This window comes from Neoarius graeffei, chromosome 17 (assembly GCF_027579695.1).
Source record: "Neoarius graeffei isolate fNeoGra1 chromosome 17, fNeoGra1.pri, whole genome shotgun sequence".
In the NCBI taxonomy this organism is placed as follows: Eukaryota; Metazoa; Chordata; class Actinopteri; order Siluriformes; family Ariidae; genus Neoarius; species Neoarius graeffei.
In genome coordinates this window covers 46,524,356-46,543,549 of record NC_083585.1, presented here as the reverse complement: position 1 = coordinate 46,543,549, position 19,194 = coordinate 46,524,356, and the positions used below count along the sequence as shown (strand labels likewise).

Genomic DNA, 19,194 nt, shown 5'->3' with positions numbered 1-19,194 from the left:
GCAATGTTGCGTCATTAACAAGTGTAATATAATACGTTAGAAATCCGTTTCCTTTAAAAATGTGTTATGGTTTGTTTTTACCTATCCAGAGCAGACGCTATTGCTAACGATAGCTGACTAACTATTGCAAACTTGAATCTGGTCCACCATCTTTAATTTGTCAACAACAACAAAAGCATGTGAACACAACACACTGGTAAATACCACTTCCCAACTGGAAAATATCATCATCTTCCCATAGCACATGAACACAGCATAAAAGTTATTTTTGTGGGTATTTTATTCCCCAGCTTCATTTTTAAAAAATAAAGTAGCGTTACATTTTTAATTTTGAGGGTTTAGTACAATTCAGTGTGAACAAAATGTAGTATTTTCCTCAAGTTCTGTCCTTAAAGCAGATACGCAGAACCATGGCCTCATTTTTTTTGTTTATAAATGCCTTGAGACCTCAAGAATGGCACAGGAATAGTTTTAAGTGTGAACAATAAATATAATATTGCAGGGCTGTAGTCAAGTCCACCTTAGTCGAGTCCGAGTCAAGTCCGAGTCCAAAGAGGTTCGAGTCCGAGTCAAGTCCGAGTCCAAAGAGGTTCGAGTCCGAGTCAAGTCCGAGTACAAACAGGTTCGAGTCCGAGTCAAGTCCGAGTCCAGGACAGCAAATACAAGTCATATACTTGGAGCATCAAGATAATAACTTTGGGTTATTACTAACACAGTGTCACAGTACTTATGGTTTGTGTATATATACAAACAATAGCTTGTACAATATAGCTTCACTCATACAATAAGTGTGAAAAATTATTACCAGTATTATACTGTAAGTGTGTACCTGTGGTTAGAGTATGCCTTGCCTAAAAAAAAAAAAAAAAAAGTGTACATGCCGTGAGTGTAATGAAATAAGTAATTTTTATTTGAGCATTAACTGTAACAACCCCCCCCCCCATAGAATCATTTGTCAACATTAATCAACAGTCTCACTCACACACACACACTCACACACACACCTCAAGAGTTAATATTGTAACTTAATTCTCATTTAGCATCTAACGTTTTACCTGATGAAAAAAAATACTAACGTAAGGAATTGTAGCGTCGTATCCGTATCTTCCATTGGCCAGTGTTCGCTACTGTTAGCACAAGATAAAGCTAAGCACTTTCTAACTGTCACTTACCTTGCTGGGTGGTTCCTCTGCAGGTGTCTGTTAAAATTGGACGTCGTCCCAAGCGTGTCTGAAATTGTTTTTTTGCAGAATCTGCAGTCTGCCCGGTGTTTCTTTTTCTGATCTGTTGTTGAAAACTCATGGTGATTTGTGTAGGCGAATTTAATTACCCCCGAATTAGCCGACATCTTCGCTGTATAGGCTATGTGTGAGAGAAAACAATGAAGGTCGCGCGGGAAGATAATAAAACACATATTTAGAATCTTAAAGTAACAAGTTCAAGTGTGAGACTCTACCATTGGTTGGCGGATTCCTTGGTGGACTTGACGAGTCCTGCAGCTATATTTAGCGAGACCACTAGGGGAGTCCGAGACAAGTCCAAGTCCAATTACAAGCGAGTCTGAGTCAAGTCCAAGTCCATCAAAAAAACGTCTCAAGACGGACTCGAGTCCGAGTCCGGACTCGAGTACTACAGCCCTGTAATATAGTAATTTTTATGATTAAAGTGATTTATATAGATAGCGGTCTGAGTGAATGACCTTGACGTCTGTAACGTCACAGCAGGAAGTCTATCGGTCTCATCGCCATTTCCGCTATACTAAAACACAGAGCTGACTGCAACTCCGATCCTCCATTTTGAGCTAATTTATCGCCGTGTCACGGAGATGCGTTGCTGTCCGGTGCAGCAACATGACAGAAGGTGGATTTATGTTGCATTCATGGCCCAAGAATGTTCACGGGCACACTGGGTGCCTACGAAGTGGTCTCTCCTCTGCTCTGCACATTTTACTGAAGACTCGTACGAAACCTCTGATCTGTTGAGGAGCATTGGCTATAAGCCCGTATTGAAAGAGGGTGCAGTATCAAAGAAAACAAGAAAAAAAGTATTTAATTTTTTAAAAAAAGCAAAATGAAACGGGACATGACATCACTTGGGCAGTGACCTCCCCACGGTTGTTGCTAAAACCAGTGACATCCCGCTCCGTCCCGGGTTTTAGTAACTGCCTGAGCCGAGCAGTAACAGCGGAGTACTCAGTATGGAGAAAGTAGAGAATGAGTGGAGCAGCCGTCTGATTTCTAAACTGGATATTGCTGCCATTTTGCCCTTACGTGGAAGAAGTGAATGAACGGAGAACTGAACGAACAACTGACAGTCAGATTGTTTCAAAAACAATCGGCCACAAGGTCGGCCTTCAAGAAGCGAGAACACAGACGGGTAAGCTCCGACTCTCATTTGGATATAAAACAACACGTTGTTTACCTGCATTTAGATTAATACATGTAACTTGTATTGTGTGTTTAAGTTACCGGTATAAGATTATTTAATTTGCTTCAGAATGTGATCGTCTCAGTTCATCTGATTATTTAATGAGCCTTTTATGTTTTATCAGTGAAAATGCATGCATGTACATGTATGCTGCATAAGTTATAACACTGTGGCAGCGGGGGCGTGGTCAAGCGCCGGTCTGTGACAGGAGGGCGGAGTCAGGGAAGGTAAGTGGCAGAATCACGACACCTGAGAACAATTAACCTGTGTTTGTGTGTGTCTTCCCAGTGACCGCGCCCTATTTAAGGAGGGAGAGTGAGAGCAGAGGAGCTGATCTCCGGACTAGACGCTGGCTGTGTGTGTGTGTCTGTGTCTAGCCAATATAACATTGTTCACTGAAAAGTGTGGCAATAAAGCCTTTTTGCAAACCTGATCACTGTCCTGCCGTCCTCAGTGCTCCACCCACACGTAGGGAGTCTTACAGTGGTGCCGAAACCCGGGACGTGGAGCACCAAATCAGCAGCCCCATGGAATCCTCCCCGTTCGCCGATCTGGTCCACGCCCTCGCCACGGCTCAGCAAAGCCAGCACCAGGCACTCGTCACGCTCCGAAAGGAGCAGGAGCAGCGCTTCGAAGCCCTGGTGCTGGCCCAGCAGGAAGACCGCGAGGCGTTCCGGCATCTCCTCGCGTTGGCGGGGTCCACCAGCGCTCCGGCCGCGGGCCCGTCTCCCCTCATTGTCACCAAGATGGGCCCGCAGGACGACCCCGAGGCGTTCATCACGTTATTCGAACAGGTCGCCGAAGCCTCGGGGTGGCCGATGGAGCAGCACGCGGCGCGCCTCCTCCCCCTGCTCACGGGAGAGGCACAGCTGGCCGCGCTACAGCTCCCCGCCGACCGCCGGCTGGCCTACGCGGACCTCCGCCGGGCCGTCCTCCAGCGCGTGGGGCGCACCCCAGAGCAACAGCGCCAGCGCTTCCGCACGCTGCGACTGGAGGAAGTTGGCCGGCCGTTCGCGTTCGGCCAGCAGCTCCGGGACGCCTGCTGGCGGTGGCTGAGAGCCAACAATCGCGACGCCGAGGGAATCGTCGACCAGGTGGTACTGGAACAGTTCGTCGCCCGCTTACCAGACGGAACCGCGGAGTGGGTCCAGTGCCACCGCCCGGCGTCGCTGGATCAGGCAGTCGAGCTGGCAGAGGATCATCTGGCGGCTGTCCCGGCGGCAGGACAGCAGATGGCATCGTCTCTTCTCTCCTCTTCTCTCTCTCTCTCTCTCTCCCCTTCTCCTCCTGTGTCCCGTCCTCGCCCCATTCCCCCACCGCGGAGGCGGGGGCCGGCTCCACCCCAGCCGGCCCGCCGCACCCGTGGTGCCCTCCCGTTTCTCCCTTCTGTGTCTGTCTCTCCCCCACCTCAGGTGAGTGAGCCCCAGATCACCGGTGCAGAGGGAAAGCCCGGGCCGGTTTGCTGGCGCTGCGGGGAGCCGGGCCACCTTCATCAGCAGTGCACAGCAATGGAAGTGGGCGCGGTGGTTCGGATCCCCGACGCGCCAGAGGCCGCCCTCGATCGGGCCGGAGCGTATCGCATACCGGTGAGTATCCAAGGGGATACATATCAGGCGTTGGTGGATTCTGGTTGTAATCAGACCTCAATTCGCCAAAGCCTGGTTCAAAACGAGGCATTGGGGGGGGAGCACAAGGGGTGAAGATGTTATGTGTGCACGGGGATGTTCACAGCTACCCTTTGGTGTCGGTCCACATTATTTTCAGAGGGGAAAAATTTATAGTGAAGGCGGCGGTTAATCCTCGCCTTACCCACTCGTTAATTTTGGGGACTGATTGGCCGGGATTTCGGGGTTTAATGACACGCCTAGTAGAGAGTGGGTCCTGCCATTTGACAGGGGGAGGTCCCGGTGTCGCTTTGGCGGGAGCAGCTGTCACAGAGCCGTCTACGTCATCTCCGCGTCAGAGTGAGGAGCCGCCGGCTCCTCCTCTCTCTATTGGGGAATCCCTCGCGGATTTCCCATTAGAGCAGTCGCGAGACGAGACTCTGCGGCATGCGTTTGACCAAGTGAGAGTAATCGATGGTCAAACGCTCCCGCCGAACGCCACCCCGTCCTTCCCCTACTTCGCGATTATGAAGGATAGATTATACCGAGTGACGCAGGACACTCAAACTAAAGAGCGAGTCACGCAGCTTTTAATTCCGAAAAGCCGCCGGGAATTGGTATTCCAGGCGGCTCACTTTAATCCCATGGCTGGACACTTGGGGCAGGATAAAACACTAGCCCAAATAATGGCCCGATTCTATTGGCCGGGGAATCACGGCGATGTCCGTAGGTGGTGTACGGCATGCCGCGAATGCCAGTTAGTAAACCCAGCGGCCATTCCAAAAGTGCCTTTGCGCCCTCTACCGTTAATCGAGACCCCGTTTGAGAGAATTGGGATGGATCTCGTTGGGCCATTAGATCGGTCAGCACGAGGGTACCGCTTTATATTAGTGTGGCAGCGGGGGCGTGGTCAAGCGCCGGTCTGTGACAGGAGGGCGGAGTCAGGGAAGGTAAGTGGCAGAATCACGACACCTGAGAACAATTAACCTGTGTTTGTGTGTGTCTTCCCAGTGACCGCGCCCTATTTAAGGAGGGAGAGTGAGAGCAGAGGAGCTGATCTCCGGACTAGACGCTGGCTGTGTGCGTGTCTGTGTCTAGCCAATATAACATTGTTCACTGAAAAGTGTGGCAATAAAGCCTTTTTGCAAACCTGATCACTGTCCTGCCGTCCTCAGTGCTCCACCCACACATAGGGAGTCTTACAAACACCTATCCTGTTTTAATGAGAGTCAACCCACAATCAATGAAGTCAAATCAGTCTTAGTTGAGCAAGTCGGTAACGGTATTTCTTACTTCCACTATAAATTATTTCTTTATATGACTTTGGTCTCTAGTTGCAAAAGGCCTCGGACTTAAAACCGGTTACCGCTGTGACGTCACGCGCTCAGGGCTGGCTGGATCAGCGGGGCAGCTCAAATACCAACTTTGCGGTCGATTTTAATTCTCAAAAATATTTTTTTTTTAATTCCCATTTATGCAGCATACAAGACTCAAGGATGGGAGACACTATCCACTCAGAAATGTATTTAAAAATAAAGGTTCTGCATATCTGCTTTAACTTCCAGCCTCAAACTATACAATAAAATAAACTAAACAAGCTCGGTGATGTGGACGCTGGACAACAGGAGGGGATAGTTTTAAATAAAGAAAATAAAAATACAAAACCAAAAAAAAAAAAAAAAAAACACCACACATTTGCTAAGCCACACAGCTCAAAGGTGATTTCCAATAAAACAAACCTGCTTTCTCTCACTCCAGTGGACAGCCTGCACACTTTTAAACACACACACACACACACACCTTAACACATCGTCTTTTCTCCCCTCTGGACCATTGAATGCATATTTTTTTTTTAAAAATCCCCACACACTTTATGCAAACAGTCAGAACGCAGCAATATAAAAGATGATTCTGTATATAAGTGCACTTTATCACAACTTACCACAGACTGTAAAAGCTACTCGCTACATTGCTCGCTCGTGCTACGTCACATCCCGATTTCCCAAACTACGGGGGAGGGGCACAGCATGTGCATGCGTAAATTGTGCGTCAAAAAAAAAATTAGTGGTGTTCAAAGGAATTTGCGTTAATGCATTATCATCATGTTAACTTCCACAGCCCTAATTAATACAGACCTTTCATTTGTGCCATCAACGTTTTCGATCATTTTAACTACATGGCTTGATGGTGGTCATGAGAGAGATTTATTTTGTACATACATTTTCCTGTATTTGGTCCCAAATCATAACTGGAATTTAAGTTGTATCACAATTCACTCCTGTTCCTGTTTCACAGCTTATTTTTAGCTGACGTTTTTCTCCGTTTCTTGTAGCGGAAAGTAGAATGCAGTGAGCATCTCTGGCCTTGTAAATCCAACAATCCCTCAGACTTCTTAAAATTACCAATCGATTAACGTACATGTATGAGAATTTAAGAAAAGAGGAAATGCTAAGCTGTTATTACATATTAAAGTGGAACATGTAGTGCTGGTATTTAGAGCCTCACTGCAGAACATGACACAGAGAGAGAGACACACACACACACAGAGACAGACAGACACACACAGACAGACAGAGAGAGAGACAGACACACAAAGACACAGACACAGAGAGACAGACAGACAGAGACAGACAGACAGAGAGAGTGAGAGACACACAGACAGAGAGAGATAGACACACATACAGAGAGAGAGACACAGACAGACACAGAGGGAGCGACACACAGAGACAGAGACACAGACTCCCAGAGAGAGAGAGAGACACACAGACAGACAGAGAGCGAGAGACAGACACAGACAGAGAGACACAGACTTCCAGAGAGAGAGAGAGACAGAGACACACAGACAGAGAGAGACATAGACACACAGAGAGAGAGAGACAGAGACACAGACACACAGACAGAGAGAGACATAGACACACAGAGAGAGAGAGACAGACAGACACACACAGAGAGACACAGACTTCCAGAGAGAGAGAGAGAGAGAGAGACAGAGAGAAAGACAGACAGAGACAGAGAGAGAAAGACAGAGAGAGAAAGACAGAGAGAGAAAGACAGAGAGAGAAAGACACACAGACAGAGAGAGACAGACACACAGACAGAGAGAGACAGACACACAGACAGAGACACAGACAGACAGACAGAGACGGAGAGAGACGCACACACAGACACGGACAGAGAGACGCGCGCGCGCAGAGACCCAGAGAGACACACACAGAGACCCAGACCCAGAGAGACCCAGAGAGACACACACAGAGACCCAGAGAGACCCAGAGAGACACACACAGAGACCCAGAGAGACCCAGAGAGACACACACAGAGACCCAGACCCAGAGAGACCCAGAGAGAGAGACACAAAGAGACCCAGAGAGAGACGCGCACACCCAGAGACACACACACACACAGAGACCCAGAGACACACACACACACAGAGACCCAGAGACACACACACACACACAGAGACCCAGAGACACACACACACACACAGAGACCCAGAGACACACACACACACACAGAGACCCAGAGACACACACACACACAGAGACCCAGAGACACACACACACACACAGAGACCCAGAGACACACACACACACACACACAGAGACCCAGAGACACACACACACACACACAGAGACCCAGAGACACACACACACACACAGAGACCCAGAGACACACACACACACACAGAGACCCAGAGACACACACACACACACAGAGACCCAGAGACACACACACACACACAGAGACCCAGAGACACACACACACAGAGACCCAGAGACACACACACACACACACACAGACCCAGAGACACACACACACACACACAGAGACCCAGAGACACACACACACAGAGACCCAGAGACACACACACACACACACACAGAGACCCAGAGACACACACACACACAGAGACCCAGAGACACACACACACACACACACACACACAGACCCAGAGACACACACACACACACACACACACACAGAGACCCAGAGACACACACACACACAGAGACCCAGAGACACACACACACACACAGAGACCCAGAGACACACACACACACAGAGACCCAGAGACACACACAGAGACCCAGAGACACACACACACACACACACACACAGACCCAGAGACACACACACACACAGAGACCCAGAGACACACACACACACAGAGACCCAGAGACACACACACACACACAGAGACCCAGAGACACACACACACACACACAGAGACCCAGAGACACACACACAGAGACCCAGAGACACACACACACACACAGAGACCCAGAGACACACACACACACAGAGACCCAGAGACACACACACACACACAGAGACCCAGAGACACACACACACACACACAGACCCAGAGACACACACACACACACAGACCCAGAGACACACACACACACACAGACCCAGAGACACACACACACACAGAGACCCAGAGACACACACACACACACAGAGACCCAGAGACACACACACACACAGAGACCCAGAGACACACACACACACACAGAGACCCAGAGACACACACACACACACAGAGACCCAGAGACACACACACACACACAGAGACCCAGAGACACACACACACACACAGAGACCCAGAGACACACACACACACACAGACCCAGAGACACACACACACACACAGACCCAGAGACACACACACACACAGAGACCCAGAGACACACACACACACAGAGACCCAGAGACCCACACACACACAGAGACCCAGAGACCCACACACACACACAGAGACCCAGAGACCCACACACACACACAGAGACCCAGAGACCCACACACACACACAGAGACCCAGAGACCCACACACACACACAGAGACCCAGAGACCCACACACACACACAGAGACCCAGAGACACACACAGAGACCCAGAGACACACACAGAGACCCAGAGACACACACAGAGACCCAGAGACACACACAGAGACCCAGAGACACACACAGAGACCCAGAGACACACACAGAGACCCAGAGACACACACAGAGACCCAGAGACACACACAGAGACCCAGAGACACACACAGAGACCCAGAGACACACACAGAGACCCAGAGACACACACAGAGACCCAGAGACACACACAGAGACCCAGAGACACACACAGAGACCCAGAGACACACACAGAGACCCAGAGACACACACAGAGACCCAGAGACACACACAGAGACCCAGAGACACACACAGAGACCCAGAGACACACACAGAGACCCAGAGACACACACAGAGACCCAGAGACACACACAGAGACCCAGAGACACACACAGAGACCCAGAGACACACACAGAGACCCAGAGACACACACAGAGACCCAGAGACACACACAGAGACCCAGAGACACACACAGAGACCCAGAGACACACACAGAGACCCAGAGACACACACAGAGACCCAGAGACACACACAGAGACCCAGAGACACACACAGAGACCCAGAGACACACACAGAGACCCAGAGACACACACACACACACAGAGACCCAGAGACACACACACACACACAGAGACCCAGAGACACACACACACACACACAGAGACCCAGAGACACACACACACACACACAGAGACCCAGAGACACACACACACACACACAGAGACCCAGAGACACACACACACACACACAGACCCAGAGACACACACACACACACACACAGACCCAGAGACACACACACACACACACAGAGACCCAGAGACACACACACACACACAGAGACCCAGAGACACACACACACACACAGAGACCCAGAGACACACACACACACACAGAGACCCAGAGACACACACACACACACAGAGACCCAGAGACACACACACACACACAGAGACCCAGAGACACACACACACACACAGAGACCCAGAGACACACACACACACACAGACCCAGAGACACACACACACACACACACAGACCCAGAGACACACACACACACACACAGAGACCCAGAGACACACACACACACACACAGAGACCCAGAGACACACACACACACACAGAGACCCAGAGACACACACACACACACAGAGACCCAGAGACACACACACACACACAGAGACCCAGAGACACACACACACACACAGAGACCCAGAGACACACACACACACACAGAGACCCAGAGACACACACACACACACAGAGACCCAGAGACACACACACACACACAGAGACCCAGAGACACACACACACACACAGAGACCCAGAGACACACACACACACACAGAGACCCAGAGACACACACACACAGAGACCCAGAGACACACACACACAGAGACCCAGAGACACACACACACAGAGACCCAGAGACACACACAGAGACCCAGAGACACACACAGAGACCCAGAGACACACACAGAGACCCAGAGACACACACACACACACAGAGACCCAGAGACACACACACACAGAGACCCAGAGACACACACACACAGAGACCCAGAGACACACACACACAGAGACCCAGAGACACACACACACAGAGACCCAGAGACACACACACACAGAGACCCAGAGACACACACACACAGAGACCCAGAGACACACACACACAGAGACCCAGAGACACACACACACAGAGACCCAGAGACACACACAGAGACCCAGAGACACACACAGAGACCCAGAGACACACACAGAGACCCAGAGACACACACAGAGACCCAGAGACACACACAGAGACCCAGAGACACACACAGAGACCCAGAGACACACACAGAGACCCAGAGACACACACAGAGACCCAGAGACACACACAGAGACCCAGAGACACACACAGAGACCCAGAGACACACACACACAGAGACCCAGAGACACACACACACAGAGACCCAGAGACACACACACACAGAGACACACACACACAGAGACACACACAGAGACCCAGAGACACACACAGAGACCCAGAGACACACACAGAGACCCAGAGACACACACAGAGACCCAGAGACACACACAGAGACCCAGAGACACACACAGAGACCCAGAGACACACACACACAGAGACCCAGAGACACACACACACAGAGACCCAGAGACACACACACACAGAGACCCAGAGACCCAGAGACACAGAGACCCAGAGACACACACACACAGAGACCCAGAGACACACACACACACAGAGACCCAGAGACACACACACACAGAGACCCAGAGACACACACACACACAGAGACACACACAGAGACCCAGAGACACACACAGAGACCCAGAGACACACACACACACAGAGACCCAGAGACACACACACACAGAGACCCAGAGACACACACACACACAGAGACCCAGAGACACACACACACACACAGAGACCCAGAGACACACACACACACACAGAGACCCAGAGACACACACACACACAGAGACCCAGAGACACACACACACACAGAGACCCAGAGACACACACACACACAGAGACCCAGAGACACACACACACACAGAGACCCAGAGACACACACACACACAGAGACCCAGAGACACACACACACACACACAGAGACCCAGAGACACACACACACACACAGAGACCCAGAGACACACACACACACACACAGAGACCCAGAGACACACACACACACACAGAGACCCAGAGACACACACACACAGAGACCCAGAGACACACACACACAGAGACCCAGAGACACACACACACAGAGACCCAGAGAGACACACACACAGAGACCCAGAGACACACACACACAGAGACCCAGAGACACACACACACAGAGACCCAGAGAGACACACACACACAGAGACCCAGAGAGACACACACACACAGAGACACACACACACAGAGACACACACAGAGACCCAGAGACACACACAGAGACCCAGAGACACACACAGAGACCCAGAGACACACACAGAGACCCAGAGACACACACAGAGACCCAGAGACACACACAGAGACCCAGAGACACACACACACAGAGACCCAGAGACACACACACACAGAGACCCAGAGACACACACACACAGAGACCCAGAGACCCAGAGACACAGAGACCCAGAGACACACACACACAGAGACCCAGAGACACACACACACACAGAGACCCAGAGACACACACACACAGAGACCCAGAGACACACACACACACAGAGACACACACAGAGACCCAGAGACACACACAGAGACCCAGAGACACACACACACACAGAGACCCAGAGACACACACACACACAGAGACCCAGAGACACACACACACAGAGACCCAGAGACACACACACACACAGAGACCCAGAGACACACACACACACACAGAGACCCAGAGACACACACACACACACAGAGACCCAGAGACACACACACACACACAGAGACCCAGAGACACACACACACACACAGAGACCCAGAGACACACACACACACACAGAGACCCAGAGACACACACACACACACAGAGACCCAGAGACACACACACACACACAGAGACCCAGAGACACACACACACACACAGAGACCCAGAGACACACACACACACACAGAGACCCAGAGACACACACACACAGAGACCCAGAGACACACACACACAGAGACCCAGAGACACACACACACAGAGACCCAGAGACACACACAGAGACCCAGAGACACACACAGAGACCCAGAGACACACACACACACACAGAGACCCAGAGACACACACACACAGAGACCCAGAGACACACACACACAGAGACCCAGAGACACACACACACAGAGACCCAGAGACACACACACACAGAGACCCAGAGACACACACACACAGAGACCCAGAGACACACACACACAGAGACCCAGAGACACACACACACAGAGACCCAGAGACACACACACACAGAGACCCAGAGACACACACACACAGAGACCCAGAGACACACACAGAGACCCAGAGACACACACAGAGACCCAGAGACACACACAGAGACCCAGAGACACACACAGAGACCCAGAGACACACACAGAGACCCAGAGACACACACAGAGACCCAGAGACACACACAGAGACCCAGAGACACACACAGAGACCCAGAGACACACACAGAGACCCAGAGACACACACAGAGACCCAGAGACACACACAGAGACCCAGAGACACACACACACAGAGACCCAGAGACACACACACACAGAGACCCAGAGACACACACACACAGAGACCCAGAGACACACACACACAGAGACACACACAGAGACCCAGAGACACACACAGAGACCCAGAGACACACACAGAGACCCAGAGACACACACAGAGACCCAGAGACACACACAGAGACCCAGAGACACACACAGAGACCCAGAGACACACACACACAGAGACCCAGAGACACACACACACAGAGACCCAGAGACACACACACACAGAGACCCAGAGACCCAGAGACACAGAGACCCAGAGACACACACACACAGAGACCCAGAGACACACACACACACAGAGACCCAGAGACACACACACACAGAGACCCAGAGACACACACACACACAGAGACACACACAGAGACCCAGAGACACACACAGAGACCCAGAGACACACACACACACAGAGACCCAGAGACACACACACACAGAGACCCAGAGACACACACACACACAGAGACCCAGAGACACACACACACACACAGAGACCCAGAGACACACACACACACACAGAGACCCAGAGACACACACACACACAGAGACCCAGAGACACACACACACACAGAGACCCAGAGACACACACACACACAGAGACCCAGAGACACACACACACACAGAGACCCAGAGACACACACACACACAGAGACCCAGAGACACACACACACACACACAGAGACCCAGAGACACACACACACACACAGAGACCCAGAGACACACACACACACACACAGAGACCCAGAGACACACACACACACACAGAGACCCAGAGACACACACACACAGAGACCCAGAGACACACACACACAGAGACCCAGAGACACACACACACAGAGACCCAGAGAGACACACACACAGAGACCCAGAGACACACACACACAGAGACCCAGAGACACACACACACAGAGACCCAGAGAGACACACACACACAGAGACCCAGAGAGACACACACACACAGAGACCCAGAGAGACACACACACACAGAGACCCAGAGACACACACACACACAGAGACCCAGAGACACACACACACACACAGAGACCCAGAGACACACACACACACACAGAGACCCAGAGACACACACACACACACAGAGACCCAGAGACACACACACACACACAGAGACCCAGAGACACACACACACACACACAGAGACCCAGAGACACACACACACACACAGAGACCCAGAGACACACACACACACACAGAGACCCAGAGACACACACACACAGAGACCCAGAGACACACACACACAGAGACCCAGAGACACACACACACAGAGACCCAGAGACACACACACACAGAGACCCAGAGAGACACACACACAGAGACCCAGAGACACACACACACAGAGACCCAGAGACACACACACACAGAGACCCAGAGACACACACACACAGAGACCCAGAGAGACACACACACACAGAGACCCAGAGAGACACACACACACAGAGACCCAGAGACACACACACACACAGAGACCCAGAGACACACACACACACAGAGACCCAGAGACACACACACACACAGAGACCCAGAGACACACACACACACAGAGACCCAGAGACACACACACACACAGAGACCCAGAGACACACACACACACAGAGACCCACACACACACAGAGACCCAGAGACACACACAGAGACCCAGAGACACACACAGAGACCCAGAGACACACACAGAGACCCAGAGACACACACAGAGACCCAGAGACACACACACAGAGACCCAGAGACACACACACAGAGACCCAGAGACACACACACAGAGACCCAGAGACACACACACAGAGACCCAGAGACACACACACAGAGACCCAGAGACACACACACAGAGACCCAGAGACACACACACAGAGACCCAGAGACACACACACAGAGACCCAGAGACACACACACAGAGACCCAGAGACACACACACAGAGACCCAGAGACACACACACAGAGACCCAGAGACACACACACAGAGACCCAGAGACACACACACAGAGACCCAGAGACACACACAGAGACCCAGAGAGAGAGACACAGACAGAGAGAGAAAGACACACACAGAGAGAGAAAGACACACACAGAGAGAGAAAGACACACACAGAGAGAGACAGACACACAAACAGAGAGAGAAAGACACAAACAGAGAGAGAAAGACACAAACAGAGAGAGAAAGACACACAAACAGAGAGAGACAGACACACAAACAGAGAGAGACAGACACACAAACAGAGAGAGACAGACACACAAACAGAGAGAGAAAGACACATACAGACAGATCTGGTGTTGGAGAGGTAGAGGCTTAGCAGTGGAGATTTGAGTGGCTGTTTTCTGAGCTTAGTCAACAGGCCGGCTCTGCAGCCTTGCTTTTGCTTCCGCTCCCGACGCCGCCTCCTTTGCTTTGCTTCCGATAACAATCCACGGAGACCCCGCTGGTCTCGCTATCTCGTCCGGAATGTTTTTTTTTTTTTCTCGTCCGGAATGTTGTGCATGCGATGGAAATCGCTACAAACCGTCATTTTCTGCTGGAAACCAATGTCCAGTAAGTCCATACGGTTGTAGTGGATATTGAAGTCCGGTACAGACGAACAACACGCAAAAATACACACAAAAAACATAAAAAACGTGCACAGGTAGGGAGAGCTTGTAGCCGCAGCCGTTGTAGTAGAATTGTATATAGTAGGGTTTTCCAGAAGAAAAGGTAGAAGTAAAAGCAGAAGTAGAACTAGAAGGCGGAATATGGTGTTTGACCGACAAGATGGCGTCTGTCACAATCTGGATCGGCTGTGACGTCACATGCAAGTGCTCCATAGAAAAGCAAACTGATTCTCAGCTGGCTCGCAAGTTGATCGAGTTGTGAACCAGCACCAGCACTGGCCCCGAACCAGCCCTGGAACTGATTTGGTGGAAAAGGGGTAACAGAGACCCACACACAGAGACCCAGAGAGAGACCCACACAGAGACCCAGAGAGAGAGAGACCGAGAGACACACAGAGACACAGAGAGACACCCACACACAGAGACTCAGAGAGACACCCACACACAGAGACTCAGAGAGACACCCACACACAGAGACTCAGAGACACACCCACACACAGAGACACCCACACACAGAGACCCAGAGACACACCCACACACAGAGACACACCCACACACAGAGACACACCCACACACAGAGACACACCCACACACAGAGACTCACCCACACACAGAGACTCACCCACACACAGAGACTCACCCACACACAGAGACTCACCCACACACAGAGACTCACCCACACACAGAGACTCACCCACACACAGAGACTCACCCACACACAGAGACTCACCCACACACAGAGACTCACCCACACACAGAGACTCACCCACACACAGAGACTCACCCACACACAGAGACTCACCCACACACAGAGACTCACCCACACACAGAGACTCACCCACACACAGAGACTCACCCACACACAGAGACTCACCCACACACAGAGACTCACCCACACACAGAGACTCACCCACACACAGAGACTCACCCACACACAGAGACTCACCCACACACAGAGACTCACCCACACACAGAGACTCACCCACACACAGAGACTCACCCACACACAGAGACTCACCCACACACAGAGACTCACCCACACACCCACACACAGAGACTCAGACACAGAGACACACCCACACACAGAGAGACACCCACACACAGAGACCCAGAGAGACACCCACACACAGAGACCCAGAGACACACCCACACACAGAGAGACACCCACACACAGAGACCCAGAGAGACACCCACACACAGAGACCCAGAGAGACACCCACACACAGAGACACACCCACACACAGAGACTCAGAGACACACCCACACACAGAGACTCAGAGACACACCCACACACAGAGACTCAGAGACACACCCACACACAGAGACTCAGAGACACACCCACACACAGAGACTCAGAGACACACCCACACACAGAGACTCAGAGACACACCCACACACAGAGACTCAGAGACACACCCACACACAGAGACTCAGAGACACACCCACACACAGAGACTCAGAGACACACCCACACACAGAGACTCAGAGACACACCCACACACAGAGACTCAGAGACACACCCACACACAGAGACTCAGAGACACACCCACACACAGAGACTCAGAGACACACAGAGACTCACCCACACACAGAGACTCAGAGACACACCCACACACAGAGACTCAGACACAGAGACACACCCACACACAGAGAGACACCCACACACAGAGACCCAGAGAGACACCCACACACAGAGACCCAGAGACACACCCACACACAGAGAGACACCCACACACAGAGACCCAGAGAGACACCCACACACAGAGACCCAGAGAGACACCCACACACAGAGACTCAGAGACACACCCACACACAGAGACTCAGAGACACACCCACACACAGAGAGACACCCACACACAGAGACCCAGAGAGACACCCACACACAGAGACACACCCACACACAGAGACTCAGAGACACACCCACACACAGAGAGACACCCACACACAGAGACCCAGAGAGACACCCACACACAGAGACCCAGAGAGACACCCACACACAGAGACCCAGAGAGACACCCACACACAGAGACCCAGAGAGACACCCACAGAGAGAGAGAGAGAGAGACAAAATTCCCTTAACATTTTATAAGAACAAAGGGTTGATGGATAGACAGCTAGTTCACCTCAATTTGTACTCGACTTATTATTATTATTATTATTATTATTATTATAGTCTCTCAGGGTGATCAGTGTTGCCAGATTGGGCGGTTTTGAACATATTTTGGGCTGGAAAACGTCAGCAGTATCCGGCAACACTGAGGGTGATGTCCTGCAGGTTTACAGGTGTGATGTGCACAGTGTTAAACTCACTCACCCTCCAGCAAACAGATGAACCAGTGTGTCTCTGTGACTCATTCTCACTCATATTCCGCACTCCAGTGAAGTTAAACCCGGTAACAGCGGCCCGGCCCGGAGTGGGTTCTGGGGAAATCTCTCCGGACCTGCACACTCTGGGCTGAACTTCAGCGCCGCGTGCGCGTGCAGCAGCTCATGCTGCCGAAGAAGAAACGGCGGCAGAGGAACTCGCTAGCTCCGCCTGCTAACTCTCCCCAGCACCGCGCTCACTGCTCCACACAGCTGCTCGCCAAACAGCTACACACAGCTATTCCCACTGCTCCCGTCTAATCGACACGAACACCGAATCCGTGTCCCATCTCCAGCTACACAATCAACTGTTCACACAGAACCCCGGAGCCTCGCTTCCACACCGCAGCTCGGCTCAACCCCCCAACCAGACTTTGCCCAAACTCTTCCTCAGTAGGATGCATATTAAATTGAATCAAATACAATAAAAAGTGCCCTAGATAGGGTGCACGAGCCGCTGTTACTGTGCCGAGTGTAGTGCAATAATATAGGGAGCAACAACTATTTTGAAATCCAGCCGTTGTTATCGCGACGCTTCGCTGTGTTTCATGGACCAATCAGGAGGAGGCACGGAGCTTCTGATTGGTCGCCGTGTCACTGCTGCACGTCGGGTTCACGTGATATTTGTGACACGTGAATGAAACGTGTCGCGCGCTGATAAACAAACAGAACTCGGCTGAGAGGCTGTAAACATTCAGCTTTACCTCAAACCTGACGAGTGCCGGAAACACGCCTGATAACCCACTGCTTCTGGGCTATAAATAATATCTCCTGATTAATGAGCGCCTATAAATCAACGGAGAATAAATACAGACAGGAAACAGACTGGCTTAACAGTCCATAAGTGTCTGGAGTGACTATACAGTTAATAATAAATATCTGAGAAGTGCAGGGGAACTAATGACACAGCAGTTATTGAATCAGTTCTTTAAAGCCTTTCTTGAATCATGTCAATCACATCAATATACACTGCACAGTAGGGGTGAGCAATATGACAAATTATATCAGGATACTTGACATTTTTACAATACGTATTATTCTATCCGTGCGGCACGGTGGTGTAGTGGTTAGCGCT

General features: G+C 51.2%; 1 protein-coding gene across 1 annotated transcript in view; it reads right to left on the bottom strand.

The window, feature by feature from the left end:
• LOC132864305 (solute carrier family 25 member 36-A-like) overlaps positions 1-18,525 on the bottom strand; it is a 75,171-nt gene extending 56,646 nt beyond the window's left edge. The window contains exon 1 of the mRNA XM_060897677.1: positions 18,070-18,525. Coding sequence (XP_060753660.1) covers positions 18,070-18,110 — 41 coding nt within the window. The 5' untranslated portion in view covers positions 18,111-18,525. The remainder of the gene's footprint in view (positions 1-18,069) is intronic.
• Positions 18,526-19,194: the final 669 nt, after the last annotated feature.